The sequence below is a fragment of the Taurulus bubalis genome (genome assembly GCF_910589615.1).
Source record: "Taurulus bubalis genome assembly, chromosome: 13".
Taxonomy (NCBI): domain Eukaryota; kingdom Metazoa; phylum Chordata; class Actinopteri; order Perciformes; family Cottidae; genus Taurulus; species Taurulus bubalis.
In genome coordinates this window covers 7046510-7065366 of record NC_136601.1, presented here as the reverse complement: position 1 = coordinate 7065366, position 18857 = coordinate 7046510, and the positions used below count along the sequence as shown (strand labels likewise).

Below are 18857 nucleotides of genomic sequence, written 5' to 3'. Positions count from 1 at the left end.
TCAGTGAAGTCGTCCTTTTATGTCGGTTCATGATTTTTTTATGCAGTTCTTTTTTCCCCCTGTTTTTGTTTGTTTATTTTATTTATTTGTTTGTTTTTCGATTCCATTTGCTCTTTTTTATTCGTTTGATTTCGATGTATTCATTGCCTTTATGGTATGGTCCTTTTTTTGTTTACTGGTATTTAAGTTATGTATAACTATATTTTGCTTCTCTGTAGAGCACTTTGCAAAACTTTGTTTTTTAAAAGGTGCTATATAAATAAAGTTATTATTATTAATAATCAAGAATGAAACCTTTATAACTGTGTTTATGGATAGCATACTAATTAGTTACTAATGAGTGTTCATGTTGGAACAATGCTTTATATATAATAAATTAAGTGTTTATTCATGCTTTACTAATGCTAAATAGTGTGTAGTTATTATGAAGTGCTACTAATACTATATTGTGACTTACTGCTTTTAATGACTTACCACAAAGCTAACATGTGAGGCCTGATATAAAAAAAGAAACTTGGGGACCACAGATATACTGTAAACTCTAATCTATAATACACAGACACATTATGTGCTTCGTAGCTAGTTGCCAATCCTCATGCAGCCACTTCAGCAATGATTGCTAATTTATATAAAGGCAGAAGAAAAAGAAAGATTAAAACTTTTTTTTGCGATAAATGGCTATTAAAGGAGTTCACAAAAGTTTTGAAGTGTTTGACCTTTTCGAAATTGTACGTCATCTTCAATTGTACTGACTGAAGCATTGAAGTGATCTATTTCATTCAGCCAATAATTGTTCTATTTCAGTAGAATATGCATTAGTCATTTTAGGCTGAGAGACACCCATCTGTTTTGCCAAATGATCCTCATTAATGCGTCTGAAAATAAAGAGTGGTCAGATCAGACAATAACTGATGAGAGGGGGACAAACAGCCGCTCATTGCCAACAGTTTTTCACATGCAATCAAAATGCAGTCAATTAGTATGAAGAGGTTAGCATAACAAAAAGGATTAATGTGAACATCACCATGGAAATTCAACTTACACAGATTTAAAAAGAAAATTGTACACACCTCTGTTAAAGGTTCAGAGTAATGTCAGTCTATTCCAGCTGTCATATAAACAAGTTGGCGTTGGAATTTAATTGATGTAACTTATTTCAAGTGTATACATACACACAAACAAGACGTTTTCCTATCAGGATGAATGACAATTTGTATAAACCTTTCAAATAATTTACGATTAAAGGATACAACGTAGAAAAAGTAAATAGTGCATTAAGTGGGACTGTATACTATAAAGATACCCTATGTATACAAGTGCAACCAAAGGCCTCATTATACAAGAAGAAAGACAGGAGGCACTACTTTAGGGGCCTCATTTGTACAAGAAATGCAAAGTGGTTCTCTCAGGTTCTCACAGCAAAGAAACTTTTTTTTCATATAATTTGTCGAAATGAACGCTCTGGACGTGGGCAGCGCTGACCTACAAAGTTAACCTTGTTTCCCCGCCCGCCCCCTATATTTGGAAAATATGTAGCATTTGGTGCTCTGATTTTCTGAAGCCGCCCAGGGGACAACAGGCTCAGAAACCAAAGACACTCTGTGGCTCTTAATGAGACTGCACAAATGAGGGACGGCACAAGAGATGCATGCTTTGGGAAAAGAAGCAAAAAAACAAGCCGATCTTTTCTGATGTGTCATACAAGTATATGCAATTGTTAATGTCTGCAGAAAGCAATTACTGTGTATCATCACCACAGCCTTTTTGCAAGTGTTTCTTAATGTATGTATTAACACCATCTCTTTGGACCATAAGCCGATAATTGGCAGTTGATGCAAAGCAGTTTATGTTCTGCAGGAACAATACAAGAAACAGTGATGCAGGTAATGAAGGTCTGCTATGGTGATTTCATCTCGATAACTTTTTTAGAAGGGTGCCAAATTTCTGCACATGTATTCAAAATGTCTACTTTATACATAACTTATTTACTTTTTGATATGTGATAATGAACATGACAAAATGCTTATTGATGACATATGTTAGATTTTTAGAAATATGGCTTTTGTATTACTGTTATGTACTTTTTCTACAGCATGCACTTCATTGAATTGTTTTTGTCTTAATTATGACTACATAACGCATAATGCATGATGGGTGAAATAAGACACTCAGAAGAGAAAAATGGGTGAATGCGACAGCAACAGCGACACCACATCAAGTATGGGAGCAAACAACAGAAAAGGTAAAGGTCTTAAAAGACGTTCAGAAACAATACAATAATTTGTTACAAGAATACATTTTTTTTAATGGATAAACAGGTGAAATAATTAACTAGCTAATTGATCATAGCAACAACGCTCTTACCTCAGGCTTAGACAGGGGGAGAGGTGTCTTAATATACATACAACAGTAAGATTTAATTAGACTAGTCTAACCTGACTATCTGATACCAGTCTAAGGCCGAGACTAATCTAAACATACGTTTATGCAACTGTCTCCTGGTCAATAAAATGAGGACGAAGGCACAGTAAGCTTCAGTGATTGTATCACCTTATTTCGACCTCATTTGGCCATTTTCAATTCAAATCTATTTAATTGATCTATACAGCGTTAAATGATAACAGAAGTCATCTCCAGACACTTCATATAGAGCATGTCCGTACTTTACCATTTACAGAGACCAAACAATCCCTTATGAGCAAAGAATGGGGCAACAGTGTTGAGAGAAAACTCCCCTTTAACTGGTAGTAACGTTGTACAGATCCTGGCTCTGGCTGTGCGGCCATCTGCCTCAATCGGTTGGGTTGAAAGCGAGGAAGAGAGAGAGAGAAAGAGGCAGCGACTGTCGACGGCCTTATGCATACACACACCACCTGCTGACAATCTACATTAAGTGACAACATTACAAAGGCATTGGTGCTCAGTGTGTGACCATCTTCTTTTCAAAAGGCAACACTGTTATGACCAACACCTAATTTGGGTGTGCTTTCACCCACCAACCCTTGCTTTTTCAGAAACTGTACAAGGGGTAAAGAGAACATAGCGTTAATGTGTAGGTTGCTAAATTGGAAACATTTTGTTTGCTTATGCCGACCTGTACACACTATGAAAGTCAGAACTAGTGGGTGGCTCACCCACTAGTTCTTGGGTGACATTTTTTCTTAGCATAATATGCAGTTTTACTGGAACAGTTCCCTCTGACAAGTAGGCATAGTGCATTTATGGAAACTGAATTAAAATGCATTGGCAAAGATGTTTGTAATCCAGCTGTGACTTCCATATATGTAAACAGTACAGCAGTAAATGTTTGGCAATTTACTATGTAGATGTTGTACGGACAGTCTAACACATTACTGTTATTAAAATGAATGAACGTTATAGAGGAGTATTACAGCTGTGCATAACTGGAACATGTTAGAATTATTTAATATATTAGTATTTTTAAGTATGATATTTGTAAGTAATAACATATCTTATATATTTTTTCATTGTCATGTTGTAGCAAATGATGGACAAGTCACATTTTGGCTGGTGAACAGCAAACACACGCATACGCACACACACACACACACACACACACACACACACACACACACACACACACACACACACACACAGTGCACTTTATACATATTTTTGTGCAATACTGTCACTATATTTTGCCTTAAGTTTATTGTAATTATGTGTGTTAGGAGGACCCAGCAAAATAAGCTTTTCATTGTACAGAATAACTGCCTGTTATCTGTGCATATGACAATAAAAAAATATCTTGAATCTTGAATTATGGAAACTTAAAGACCTGCTCATAATTTCATGTATATGGTACAAATTCCTTATGTCAACGTTACATGTTGGATAACTTTGTTTACTCATACTTAAAAGAAGACTGTGCTGTCCATCATTGAGGCTGAAGAGAAGAAGATTTCATTATGTATTAGCCATTTAGTCAGACTCATTGGTACAAATACATCTTCATTTATTTCACATACATTTTTTTTACTTTTACTTTGAAGTTTTCACAATCTAAATGATTCAACAACAAAATGAGGAACTACCACAACAAAGTCCAAATTTCCTACTGGGGAAAATTATGCAAATGTCACTGTAGTAAAATTGACACATGTATTTTTGCCAAGCAGCAAAGGTACAGTTAAAGTAATCAAAAGACCAAAAAATAGGACAAAAAGGTGGTTCATGTAGGTACTTTGACCAATACTGGGTCACCGTTATGTTAATCCGAGTGAACAGTGTTTGAGGACTGTTTTTTGTAAAATGCTCAACATTTTTCATAAATAAAATCTTTTTTCTTCATTTTTTTCATTGATAAATAATGTATATTTATTCATATCTAGGAGTCAATGGGGTAGTGGGGACAAATAATCACCCATAGAAGCCCTTCCTGAATCCATGGACACTTGAAAAGTCTGAAGAATGTTCTTGCTGAACATATGGGGTATATCAATTTTGGCTAATGCATCCCATGAATATTGCTATGAATAGTTCTTTTGAATGAATATACATGTACATAATGAAGCATTAGGTACACATATGCAAAGTATTGAACATAGGAAATGATGGTCTGTTTAATTGATTTGTTCGGTGAATAAGCATGGCGCAAGACGAAACAAAGTAGGTTAATATCTTAGTTACAAATTTGTACTGTACATGGTTCAGCCAAGTCTGTAGATCCAACCCAAAACTGAAGTGTTCTTTTTTTGGGCATATAAACTTCAAAAAGCTGATAAATGACACCTATTCCCTTCAGGTCCCCATAGCCGCAACAGTATTCACTCTTTATCCATGTTGAAGAAGTTGCCCGCTGGCAATCATGTAAGAGGAAGTCCTACCAAGACTTTCGGTATTTGAAACAACGTATAGTCAAGCATAATGTCAAGATCCAGTGATTTAAGATACTGCTCATCTTGTTATGATGCCCCAAATGTTTTCACTACCACTTTCCCTGAAGCAGTGGGAAGTTCAGTAGTCTGATTTTCAAAAAAATACATTGTACATTGGGCATTTCCACAATCCAGAATCTTGGATCTATAAAAGAAGTCACATCATTTTCATGTTAAAACGACGAGGACCAGCTTGTACCTCTGCGGAGTCAACGTTAGTGCCGTTAGATTTTGAACGAGGCACATATTCAACATCTATGTTGTTTTTATGCTTTCCTTTCCCTCTGCTCCAAACGAAAAGAAGCAGGAAACAAAACAAGACCACTCCCAGGAATGTGAAACAACCCATGGCAGTTGACACTAAAATAGTCTTTAGGTCTAAACCGAGGGTCACACCGGCTGTGCTGTTGGCAGTAGTATTGCTGGGATCGGTGTAGTACTGGGTCCTGTTAGCATACAGTGATCCCAGGCTTTTCACCGCCAGTGAAGTCATCAGGGTGTCATTCCCAGCACTGTTGGAGGCAAGGCAAAGGTAGACACCGCCGTCTTGCACCTCTGCTGACTTGATCTCCAGTGTACCATTGTTGTGGACGGTAACTCTTCCATGGCTCCTACTTGTCAGAACCCGTCGACGTGGGGACAACCAGGACACCATGGGCCTTGGGGTTCCTTCAGCACTGCAGCGCAACATCGCCTGCTGGCCCTCATCCACAGTGATCGTTTGTGTTTTGTTCTCACGAATTTTTGGCTTGGTGCATGTCACGTAATAAGACAGGAGAGTCTCCTTAAACTCTTTAAAAGGCCTGCCACGAATACCTTCAGGTGTGCTGCACTCTGGCTGCGATTCCCCAAAGAAGATGGAGGGCCTTTTCTGTAGGATCCACATGAGACGACAGTCACACACCAAGGGGTTGTTGTCAATCAGAAGAACCTCCAGAGCCTCTGGGGACTGAAAAACACCCTTCTCCAGTGTGTCCAGTCGATTGTGCGAGACATTGAGGACTTTGAGCCCCCGCAGGCCCTGGAAGGCATACGGTTCGATGGCGGTTAACTGAGTTCCAACGAGATGGAGCTCTTGAAGCCGAACCAGTTCCATCAGCATTCCACCTTCGATGTGCCTGATGCGGTTGAAGGACAGGTTGAGGTGTGTCAGGTAGGGCAGATGCTTCAGGGCTTGGTAAGGGAAGGAGGATAAGTTGGTGTTGGTTACGAACAGAGCGGTCAGGTTCAGGCCATGCAGGGTGTTGGCTGGCACATGGTCTAGTGAATGCCAGTTATCAATTTCTAAATGCCGCAGCCGGAACAGCTTTTTGAATGAGTAAGGATGCAAAGTGCTGATGCTGAGGTATCGTAGATGGAGGCTGACCAGGTTATGCAGGTGGGAAAGGGCCTCAGTAGGTACAACTGTAAGGTTGCACCTTTCTAAGGTTAGCATCTCCAGGCTTAAAAGTCCACTGAATGCACGGTGAGAAATGTAAACCAGATCATTGTCACCCACTTCCAAAAACTTTAGATTGTGCAAGTCCTGGAACATGTAATCCAGTAGGATGACAATCTTGTTGTCACTTATATCCAGTCGGGTAAGATTTGCTAAGCCTGTGAAGACGCCCAGAGGAATGAGCTTGATACGATTGCTCTTGAGACTGAGTGAGTGCATGGTAAAAAGGGCGTTAAAAGCTCCAGGCTCAACATAACTGATAATATTTCCACTGAGGTCAAGTTCCTCAAGTCCAGGAAAGACAAAAAAGTCATCAGGATTGATCATTGTCAGCTTGTTCTTACTAAGGTCCAGGATCCTGGTCTCGGTCGGGATGCCATCCGGGATGCTGGGCATGCGCTTGCGGTGACAGACAACTGCCTTGGTCTGCGCTGAACACTCGCAGCGCGAGGGACATCCCAGGGTGGAACCCACAAAGACAGCCACGAGGGCCAGTCCCAGGAATGGTTGCCAGCATGAGACGACCGTGTGCAGCATGACTTTGCTCATACAGTCGACCATTCTGTCACGGTTCTGCAGAAGAGAGGGAAAGAACAAAGAGAGACAGAGAGAGGTTAGTCACTCAGGATGGACTTGTGGTGCATTTGGTAATATTACAAATAACTTGACAGGACTGGTAAAGAGCAAAATAGCCTCAGGTGCCTTTACTAGTATTGTGTAGTATAATTGGATAGACCTCGCTGCACACACATATCACATTCCTTCCAGCCTCTTCCCAGCTTGTTACTTATTCAAATACAGGCTAAACTGCTCCACTCCATATTTTGTTTGGGCATTTTTTTGTCTTTGAATTAAAGAAGATCTTTCTCTTGCTTTCTCCAGTTGAATATGTTTGCTCGCTTTGTTTCCCTTGCACCCATGGGATACTGATCAAGGCACAAACGTGCTGGTTAAAATGATTCCCTGGTGAGTGTTCGTACACATTTAGATTTTCACCAAAATCCAGTTATGTATGTGTCATTGTATCCCTTTAGTTAGATAGGTTTGATAGTGTATAGTGCAAATCTAACCCAGAAAAAAAACGTATCAGTGTGACTCTGTGCAAGCATGTTGCATCTCTAGTAGATGTTGTTTGAATTTTCACACATAATACCAGTCTCTGTCTGACATTATTAAAACACATACAGCACCCTCTCTCCCAGAAGAAACAATTTCAAACATGCTAAAGTGGAAGAATGAAAGAAATCAATCATTACAAAAATACTTGGCAGTTTATGCAGTTCATGGACAAGTGTGACCAGATTCAATCAACAAAAAAAATCAACAATTACCACAAAGGTCTCAAAAGCCAATAAACAAAAGGTCTGACATTGGATATTTTTTAATCCAATTTAGAAAACTAATTCAAACAATATGCAAACAAATGGTGGATGTATAAAGTCAATTATTCTGGTAATTATTCCAAATCCATTCAAATAAATCCAATGGAAAAAGAGTCAGCCTGCCGATATATATTTCACCTTGTAAGTAATTTAAAAGTGAGAAAGAAATCTATCAATTGACTCTATTGTCATGCCAATGTTTTACTCTTGATTAATTTAAACATCCACTTTGCAAAACCATGTCTTGTTTTTGCAAGGCTGCTACAGTACAGCGTGTTTAAGCACAAGCAAACATAAACATGCAGCAAAAATGTATAAAGAAATTATTATTATGTCTACTGTCTGTACTTTTGCAGTCAAAAAGATTGTGATTAGCCTCCTCCCTTTCAAGTGATCATGCTGGAGGTGTCCATAGATAAATTAGATGAGAAATATCTGCTGTGTTGTGGCTCACCTAATATCCTTTCAAAAATACAATTTGAAAATCTAAATTGAATAATATTTTCATCTATTCTGACAAATCGTTCAATAAACCCCTTAATCTTAAAAATATAATGTTTTCATCTGTCAGTCATTAGAGGGTTAACGCGCCACCTGGTCCTCCCTAAATCTATTTGCTATGCTGTTTTCTCATCTATATGCCGCCTACTCATATACGTATATCACATGAGCACCTGCTCATGCATATCACAAAAGAACATGACGATGAGCATAAACAAAACGAATGCACAGCTTGCCACAAACGGTTGCAAAGATTGCAAACCATTTCTGCCTTATTTGGTGTTTCATGGTCTGTGCTAAATTTAAATCAGGAGGGAATAATCAGAATTTCTCCCCAGGCTTTGAATCTGCGTACGGATTGTGGTACAAAGATAATATAATGGCTTACCCATCTATAGAGAAACATTGATATGATCTTTAATATTTCTGTTATACGGTACATCTAGATGGTGATCCACAGATTTTCCATAGTATTCATATGTCTGGCTCTCTGTTGCTGCTGACTTGGCCTGTTTAAGTGTTCAACGGCTTTCTCGAGCAGTTTGTTTGTAATTTAGAGCTAAATCCTTACTCCCTGCATTAAAAGCAGTACCTTTGCATATAATGTTCAAAGTTTACATCAACATACTAATTGCCTGAGGCTGTCTTCCCAAATAACTATTTCTGCTCGTGGTTATCTTTCATTTAGTGAATCCATATGTGAAAATGAATTTCTTTGGATTTTCTAAAATTGCAACATTACAATTCTGGATCAATAGCTTTTTAATATCTGACCAGATTGTGTTTTGAGAATCAAAGTATTGAAAACTTTTGGGTACCAAATCTTAACACAGTACCTCCTTTCAATGATGTATCTTGTATAAAATCAAGGCAGTATGGTTCCTATGGAATGGTTAGTGTTAACTCAAAATGATACTTTACTTATAGTCAGTGTAGTCACGTATTGAAATACACGTAAACGACACCCAATCCTAGTAGATCAGTGTGATGATTAATGATTAAATCAATACAATTACTTTGTCTATCAGTGTTCAAAATGCTTCTAGATACACATGGCTAACGTAATTGTGACACACACACACACTTCTGTACTGGAGGTTTTCTCGTGTCGCCTTCTGCAGATTCCTCCCACATAATAACCACCTTTGGCACACACACACACACACACACACACACACACACACACACACACACACACACACAAATTGCAGCACCATATGATTCAATGGTTTACTAAGAGGGTCTCTAATCACTAAAATGATTGGGTGTCTTTGTAACAGTGTGTAATCAGAGTAAGAGTGAGCCTGTGATGTGACCCCTTCACCTGGGCACTGCTGAATGAGAGAGCCATGATGCAGGAGCATCATCAGTGGCACGAGCTGGAGTGTGTCCGACGCAGGAGCAAATAATGCATAGAATTAGGCAACTTTAGGCAATTAGGCCACTACTGAGTGGATTAACGCTTATTTAAAAAAGTCTTATAATAGCCCTGATAATTTGACTGAGAACAAAATGTAATGAATGTGTCTTGTGTTTGTTTGCACAGATTCATTGTGTGCCGATTGTGACCTTCAAAAGGAAAGACAAAAGACAGGCTGGTACATTTTGTGGCCTAACATATTCAATAGCTAATACGAAAAATATCAATTTTCTCTCACAAAAACACTTTTGATTTTACCACGGCTTTTCGGCCTTGAAGGGGTAAAAAATCCTTTTAGCAGTGTAGCTTGCATTTCTGTAAACGTCTCTGATTAATATGGATAACCGGCACAATGTAGACGACGTGAGATCGAGGTAAAAGTGTAGCAGAAAGGATGTGTGATGTTCAGTAATCAGATAGAAGAAACAAAGACAACCAGTCTCTCCAGAAAGAGAGATCTCAGTACACCATGATATATTACAATCCCAAAACAATTGTATAATTTGTAATACATCAAGCTTCTAGCTTCACAGCTGGGAATACTAATAACAGCCATGTATGTTGCTTACAATCATTAATATATGTTAATGTCATGCAGTGAAACATATGTAGTTAATTTATTTAACAGTAATATGCCTAAATTCAGATTAAACATATTGTACACTCAGTGCCATTTGCTATATAAACCCCTGCGCATCTTCGTTGTCATTAAAAAATGTTTGGGTGAAGTAATCAGTAGTAAGTAGTAGTCGTAGTAGAAAGACAACATTACATGCCGACTCTATACATACACTGTAGATACTAATTTCTTTGATATTCTTGTAATATACAGATACATAATGATGCTTGTCGGGTAGTATGTCTGCTGACATTACCCGGTGTTAAGTCTCTTTTGTTGTGTTGAGACAATACGAGGGCGTCTGTCCGTTTCATAACTAGATGCTAGCCTGCAATAGGGGCCGTCATAGTAGCGTGCACTAGGGGCCGTCATAGTAGCGTGCACTAGGGGCCGTCATAGTAGCGTGCACTAGGGGCCGTCATAGTAGCGTGCACTGGGGCCCATTGTAACAACCTAAAGCCACTCGTTTATGGTCATAATGATAAGGGAGTGGCTTTGGAGGGAGGCCTGCAGGAATGGGTTTGCAGACTTAGCGACTACCTGGTCAAATTTACTTTTGGAGCGAGTGCTGCTAGCAACTTTTATCTGGGAATAGAGTTCACTGGGCTGGGTTCTTTGACCTACTCAAGCTTTACGAATAACTTAAAATGCAACAATTTTCTGAACTTTTGTCAGAAATAGCTCCTGGAATATAAATTAATATAGAAATATTGACCTGAGGGTAATTTTTGTTCACACCATTTTCCCCAACATTTCAATTTCCTGTCAATACTCAGCAGGAATCCTGCAATGCACTTTGAGATAAGACTGCACAGTGAAGGTGTTTCTATAATGTGGCCCCTGACCCACATTAGTGCGTGGTGGGACCCTAAGAGGGGGAGTAGAACAACTAATGGTGTCTGACTCAGCAAAACTTAGCGAACCGCCATTACACAGGGGTGCTGAGGTCGCCTGTGCAATCATCCCAAGCATATGTACACAAGTGGCCCAATACGAATCTCAAACTTACATAATACTCCAGGCCATTAAATTACGACGTGCTCCTCCATTATGACAAATATATGAGAGCATATTTGTCTTGGCTCACTTTTAATACGCACAGTTTCCTTTTCCCACCGCAAATTAAATTCCATAGGAATCGCTGAAAACATGCAAGGCTCTTCCATCCCATGCCACTCGTTACTTTTCAACACAGCCTGGGGCTGAATAGTAAGAGGATGAGTAGGGATGATGGCCGTCGTGAGTGGCAAAACACAGCCCTGCACATGCTTTTAGTCATGATTCCACCAACAAACAAAAAAGGCCTAAATACTAAATATTCACGTTAATTACAGGTATATTTTCTCCATCTTTTGCCAGACTGATAAAGCTTGGTGTAACTTTGACCTCGGCACTCTTGACTGGGTGTCGAGGTGAGTGAACCATACAAGAGGATTTATCAGACAGAATGCGAGAGGCGAGAGGCGAGCTGCTGTGTACAGGAGATTGCAATCGCTCCCCGGGCAGCCAACGGATATCTTCCGCAGGGTCATTGCTGATATTCTGTCTCAGTATCTTTCTTTTGCACAACCTCTCCATGTCTTTCCTCTTGCTCACTTTTTAACTTCTTGTGTGTGTGTGTGTGTGTGTGTGTGTGTGTGTGTGTGTGTGTGTGTGTGTGTGTGTGTGTACCTCCCCTAATTGGCATGTACTATTTTGTGTCAGTATTTTTACGTCACACATTGCTTGGGCAACAATTCATCATTATAAAAAAATGTGCTGACGTTATTGTTACTTTACTTGGATGTGTGAGCTTCACTGTTCAGAATGATGATGTATGTGCAGAGTTAAGTGTTGTCCCCACAAAAGGAACACATTGTATTATATATATATATATATATATATATATATATATATATATATATATATATATATATATATATATATATATATAGATATGAGCTACAGTATGAAAGGTGGTGAGAATAGTATGTGGCAAACAAGTGGATGTGAGATATAAAGGTTAAGTCAGTAATATTGTCGTTTAAAAGGGTGGTCAATTACTGTGGTTATGCCTTATTTATCTTTAATATTTCCCTACTGTAAAACCTATGGGTATGCAAAAATACAGCGAAAGAAAAATCACAATTGTTTAAAAATAATGATGTGTCGTAAGTGTTTAAGTTCGATTGGCTGTCTGGACATGAAACTTGTATACGTGATTTCAAAAGGAAAGCCTGACAATTATTTGTTCACTGATTTTCATATATGGGAAAAAATATCACAAGTCTGAAGTCTGAGTTCACATCCTGCGGCATTCTTTCACTTAGCTCCATTTTTTCGCATTGATGCACACAGAAAAGCAGCAATACAAATGCACATTTAGGTTTGGTGATTTTAGAGACAGTACGGCACACAGCCGTGGTCCTCCAGTAAACATCCTCTTCCCTTTAAGCTCCTCTGAGTTACTGCAGCCAGAAACTCCACAGAAACATGGTCATTTTAATTGGAACTAATTAAATCAAGCAATCATGGGTCAGTTTGCGCATCAGTATCTCTCCCCCTGCCGGGCAGAGTGGACACCTACTATCAATGTTCATTTCAAATGATTTACCAACTAATTACTCCAACAGCTCCAGTATGAAGTGAATATAATTATGCTAAATCAAATATCTGAATGGTAGACCTGACTCTACAGGGGGGGCTGCTTGTTAGACAGCAACATGATCTTGACAACAGAGGGTTTAAAGTCTGACTTAAATATGCAAATACACTGACTGTGTCTTGAAATCACAGTTTAACTGCATATGAGTTATTGGTACTCTTTAAGTACTTTATAAAAAAAAAGTGTTTTGAATGTATTTGAATGCGGCCTGTAGGGCCATTAAACTTGTTCATCCGCTAAAGGATTATATAAGCAGACAGTTCAAGTTGGCATAATGCAGTTTTTCCGCACTAGCAATGACACTGTTCGTCACTGGTCGACTTTGTAACCGCGTTCTGTTTACGCTTACTCTCTTAAGCCATAATCCTGGCAAACTATTGGTTGTAAACATTTCGCCTTGGCTTTCATCTGAGGGGTACGTTTGAACACCCTGAACACTCACAAGGCACTTCTTATTTTGCTCAAGTAGTTTGAGGATTTAGATAACAACTTGGCCTCTGTGCAATCAACCAATAAAAAGCCACTTGTGAAATTGGCCTGCCTCTATCTCCTCTGGAAAGGTTTTCAGACTGTTTGATGTGGCCCCCAGGCACTGATCATTGCACATAATGTGATTCCTCTTCACACAGAAAAGTCGCCCTGCGTTTATGGTGGATGGTGGGAGACAGTTGCTTTCTTTACCCGGCAATTATCCACACGCCTTAAAAAGCATAATCAATGTGTCAAATTTTTATATTTTGACTTGGAGGATTGGATTTCGGAGGAAGAGCCACTTTGAAAGGAAGGAAAAGTAGGAACATTTACTTTCAGAGCTCGGTCAAAGCCACGGAGGAACGGGGGATTTGTGCGGGATAAAGCAATAATGAAAGCAACATTATGTGTAATCATGCAGAGAGAGAATGCGCTACATACTGGGTACAGCAGTTATATGGCAAGCTCTCTTGTACATTAGCATCTGACACGGCTGCCCCTCCCGTCAATGGGTCCAACTCATCGTGCTGTAATTGGTTATAATGAGCAACGAATAATAAAGGCGACTCTTCCAGAAAGTGCCAAAAAAGGAGGGTAAAAAAAGAAAAAAAAGAACGTATATCTACACAGCATTCTAAAAATCCATTCAAGTCAGAGAAAAAAAAAAAGAAGAAACTTTTCACTACTCTGTGCACAGATGTCTGCATAGTAAGTGTAAGCACTATGCAGTATATAATCACTGTTTTCCCTGCTGGGCAATTAAAGTCTTTGTGGTCAAGAGATAGATAATATTGCTTTCTGAAAACAGCAGAGGACATGCAAAAGCAGTGTTTGATGTCTTAATTTTTTATTTTTTTAAAAACAACAGTACATCCTCGTAAGGGTCATTGTAAGGGAAAGTTATTAAATCATCATTTTATTTTAATGAGGCTTATATCTTATAATGATGCTACCCTGAAGGAGAGGTGTTATTAACTTGCGGGTTAGCTCACAGTCAGAGTGTGTAATCAACCCACCTTTTCAAAAGAGCATTGTGAGTAATCAAATGGGATCATAATGGGAGGGAAGAGACTATGATGTGCTTTGCCTTATCCATTATTGAATGGATCTTTGTAAAGGGCAGTACGGCTTTAAGGTGAGCCTGCCAATATGCAAGATGACACTGTACTTATATAATAAACCACCACCAATCGGACTTCTCGTGTAACAGAATACCTCCTCAGGATGTGACCTGGATATGATTACACAAGCCCCCATTCATTTTTCCAAACACAAATTATTCACAGGAGAAGACAGCAGTGATTCTTATGGTTGACACAGTAGAGTAAGAAACTCTAAATAACAAAAAAAATTGTTGGTAATTGTTTGTATTCACGAATCAAAATCAGCATATGAAACAACTGTATAATTTTTTTACACATACACACACCCACACAGAAAACCCCCACACACGCTTACTGCAACAGCAAGATGGTTGTAGTCACATGACGAGGGTTTTGGGACCTAGAGCCCTTAACAGGGAGGATCAACAGCCCGGGGGCAATAATAGGCTTCTGTGCACAAATTGCTCTTCTGCTTGGCTTGCACTGCGAAGTCAAAGCTCAATTAATCAGTGTTAATTAGAGATAAACTTAGTAGATTGAGTCAGTTGCTCTTTTCTGTATCTGATAACCCTTGGTTTGGGAAGGAGTCAAAACGGCCTCATCAAAAAGACAGATCTCCATTCATCCGGTGAGAAAAGCCTCTCGGAGAAGAGAGTTAATCTAATGTTTAATAGCTATTAAAATTCTTTGGAGATAAGAAGGAGCTGGTAAGAAAAAAAGAAAAGGTAACCAAACTTGGTAATTAAATGTATGAGGATAAAAATACAACTGACAATATGAGAGGAATTAATGAGGTCTGGGGAACAGAGCGTTGTCATTTCATTACATTTACAAAGTGACAACTGAAAAAGGAAAAAAAATCAACCAATTTGTCAGTTCATTAGAGAGCAATGTGTTTCGTATTAAGAGTTTTAATGTGGTGTATTTTTCCCAGTTAAAATGACACCCACTCTCCACTCCCATTTAGTCTGACTCACTGGATGTAGAGCGGGTATAAGCCTGCTATTGGCTACTGTATCTGCTTTATATTCTACAACGGCACCGTCGCTGTGCTTAGTGCGGCCCAAGAACATTGTGATTGGTTTAAAGAAATACAAACAAGCCAGTGCATCGTTCCTCCATAGCAGAATGATAATGTTTGCTGACACAGCAGTGTGGAGATAGGTCTGGCTATGAGAGACGACTCCCATTAGACTCATACAATATGAGCATTAATGCACCTTTATATTGATATTGAGGTATTATTATTGTGCTTTATGGTACCACTTAAACAGGTCAGACTGCTCTCCAGTGAGAAGTCTTTGTTCCTTCACTATGACTGGGAAATTCGGCACAGAAACGTAATCTCAAATTAACAAGGGAAAATAGTCCAAATAGGTCATGCAAATGACCCAAAGGATACATTGCAATGTGTTCTCTAGAAGATGTGGAACATTGGCCTTCATTTGAGCCGATACAAGAGAAACAGCCTGCAACTCATCTGTATCCCATGCTAATCTTTAGTTATTTTTTACATTTTGTTCATGTTTTTAAAACTGCCTGGTATTTAGATAGATAGATAGATATATAATGTATTTGTGGCAGCAGCAAGCAAGGTTACATAGAAGACACAACAATATTAGGTATGGAACATACTCAATATTTAGAACAAAACAGAACAGCAGAGCATATTAAATTTAAGAGAATTAAACAATAAAGAAAGTGGCAAAAAGTATATGCAGTATTTGATTTGTTAAGAAAACACACTTATCAACATTATATTCCATTTCTGCCTATATATAGCACCCTGAATGCTATGCACTGGTCCTTTTAAAGTGCACGATTGATATTGACTGATAGATGTTTCAGCTCCTGAGTATCACCATCACTGAACAGACTCAACTGTTCTGCTGAAGTAACATGTACATTGTTATAATTAACAAAAACGGATTCAAATCATACACATGTATCTTGGATCCTCCCACATAGCCACCTTTATCAACCGTAATACAACATGAAGTCGATAAAGATCTCTGTTGTTTGAAATACCCAGAACAAATTAATATTCCACCTCAGTACGGGCAGCTAAATCCCAACACTCATTAATCATGGTACTACCCAGCAGTATTCTTAGATGATGAAAACAGATCTTTCACCATTGGGACCTTGACCACCACTTAGACTGATAATATCTATTACATGTAACATATATTCTGGAACACAAACACTAAATATAACATGTAGCTCATTAGGCTACTCTATCTTCAAAAATCAATAACGGCATCGGAGACCAGAATCCCAGTCATACGAGCGTTTATAAAGGTGAGTGCAAGTATATTATCGATTAGTTATAATATCAAACCACCAACGATTGAGACTTAACTACAGCCACATATATGAAGCTACAATGTACAACCAGCACAGAGTGATTCAGGTTTGACATTTTTCATTTCACATTTCAGGCAATGCAGTGATAAGTCAGTGATGCCTAGAGGGATTTTCTTTTTTATTTCCACCTGCTGCCTCCACAGAGAGATTAGCCCACAACAGCGCCCCTGAAGCTGCGAGGGATGCTATGTTTTGCTCATGGGTACAACCGGCAGTGTGGGCGCCCACATGCCAACAAAGAGGCTTGAACCTGCGCTGCAGGTGTGAAGGAACTGCTTCTTAAATCGTAGCAGACTGCTGCCAGTAACAGGCAAAGAAAGGATAAGAGTCACACAGGAAGTGAAGAAAGATGAAGCTCCTTTAGTCTCCTTTGCTTAATCTTTTCATGCCTTTAATGACTTCATCATAAACTTGCACGACCAGCAGGACTGCCTCAAAATGTCGGTCACTGATCTCTTATAGTTTCACTGACCGAGAGTGTATTTTTATTCAGCCTCGCATCTAAAGAGCATTTTTAAAAGGGTAAGCAGAACCTCGAGTGAATTTCTTACCTCTCTGCCTTTGAACCGAAACAGCCTTGTGAGATAAATTGTGTGTGGACTGATTAAAATGCATCTGCAGCAGCCAATAACACATTGTGTGTGGGCTCGTGAGAGCCCTTGAGCCTCCCTCCCCCCAACCCCTCCACGTCTGGACAGCCTACATCAGGTCTGAGTGCTACTATGACTCAACCACCGGGGCAGTTAAAGGTGACTGGCAAACCCTTTCACCCCTCCACCCACAAACCTCATTCTGGCCTATATTCACATATTTCCATAAACACTAAAGATACCATATAGCAAATACAGCCAGAGCCCAAAATAAAAGTGCTGCATGGTAAAAACAAAACCCCCAAATAAGGCAACCATATCAACAATCAGCTTTAATAAAGGAGGACATGTACTGCTGACTGCATACATGCCTGGAGCAACAATTCAGAAAACAACAAACAGTATTACTGCAGCATAATGAAAGCATCATGCTTCATATTGCCAAAAGTGCATGAGCTTCAACCAAGTACAGTGCTGAGGGGATGCTTTTCAGTATTACAAGACAACATCTCAACGTCTCACGCATTAAAAAGGAATACCATATTCATTTTGAGCTCGATACTGTAACATTTTGTGCACGCTTTAAGAATTCATTAACCAGTGTTGCCATTTGTTTATTAAGCATCGTTCTGCACACAACGTCTTCAGCACACGCACGAGAGACCACGAGGCAAGAAGTACTTTATGCCCCGAAATAACAGATGACACAGAAATTACAGAAATTATTCATGACATCGGTAGAAAGGAACACATGCAGCTCCAACATACCCATGGATCTCCGTGACGTCCCAACAGTATTTCAGCACACTTGGCAGGAAATATTGTACAAATATCTGAAAGACATCTCTCCATCTCTCCCTCGAAATCAAAATGGATTCACAACTTCTTGTTTCAAATCTCATCTCTTGTGCTATTATTTTTCTGCGCATGTGGTGCTTGTTCCTCTGTGTCTCCTTCTTTGTCCTCCCTTCTCTCCCTCCTCTTTGGTTTTCTCTCTCCTCACCCAATCAAGAGATCTGGCCTCTGACCTTGCAGCTCAATGCCATTAAACTCCTTTCAATTCTTCAGCTTGTCGCGCCTCGGAAAAGACAATGTAGTCCTTAATATCAGCCCTTGATATCGGCTTGCTTAATTTTCTTTCTTAGTCATCTTTCGAAGAAAAAACATTTAGATTTAAAAAAAACATGTATGATTACTTCACTTTTCTCTGGCTTCATTGAATCACTTTTCATTGACTGACTTCGATGAATCTATTGTGTCCAGCAGAGTGCAAGATTATCCTTGGAAGACGGACAAAGAGATACACTCATTGCATACCAAATCTGCGAGTGGAGACAATAATAGGCATAACGCAAATTCTCAATGTCTTTTCCGATGTGATGATCTGCTATCTTCACGATTACATTTTTGTAAGAGTGTGCAGC

General features: G+C 39.1%; 1 protein-coding gene across 1 annotated transcript; it reads right to left on the bottom strand.

Annotated features, from left to right (window-relative positions):
- Positions 1-5055: 5055 nt before the first annotated feature.
- Positions 5056-18285, bottom strand: lingo2 (leucine rich repeat and Ig domain containing 2; the record flags this gene model as incomplete). Its single annotated transcript, XM_079228753.1, has 2 exons — positions 5056-6909; positions 18202-18285. The coding sequence occupies 2 exons, from the start codon at positions 18283-18285 to the stop codon at positions 5056-5058; spliced, it is 1938 nt and encodes a 645-aa protein (XP_079084879.1).
- Positions 18286-18857: the final 572 nt, after the last annotated feature.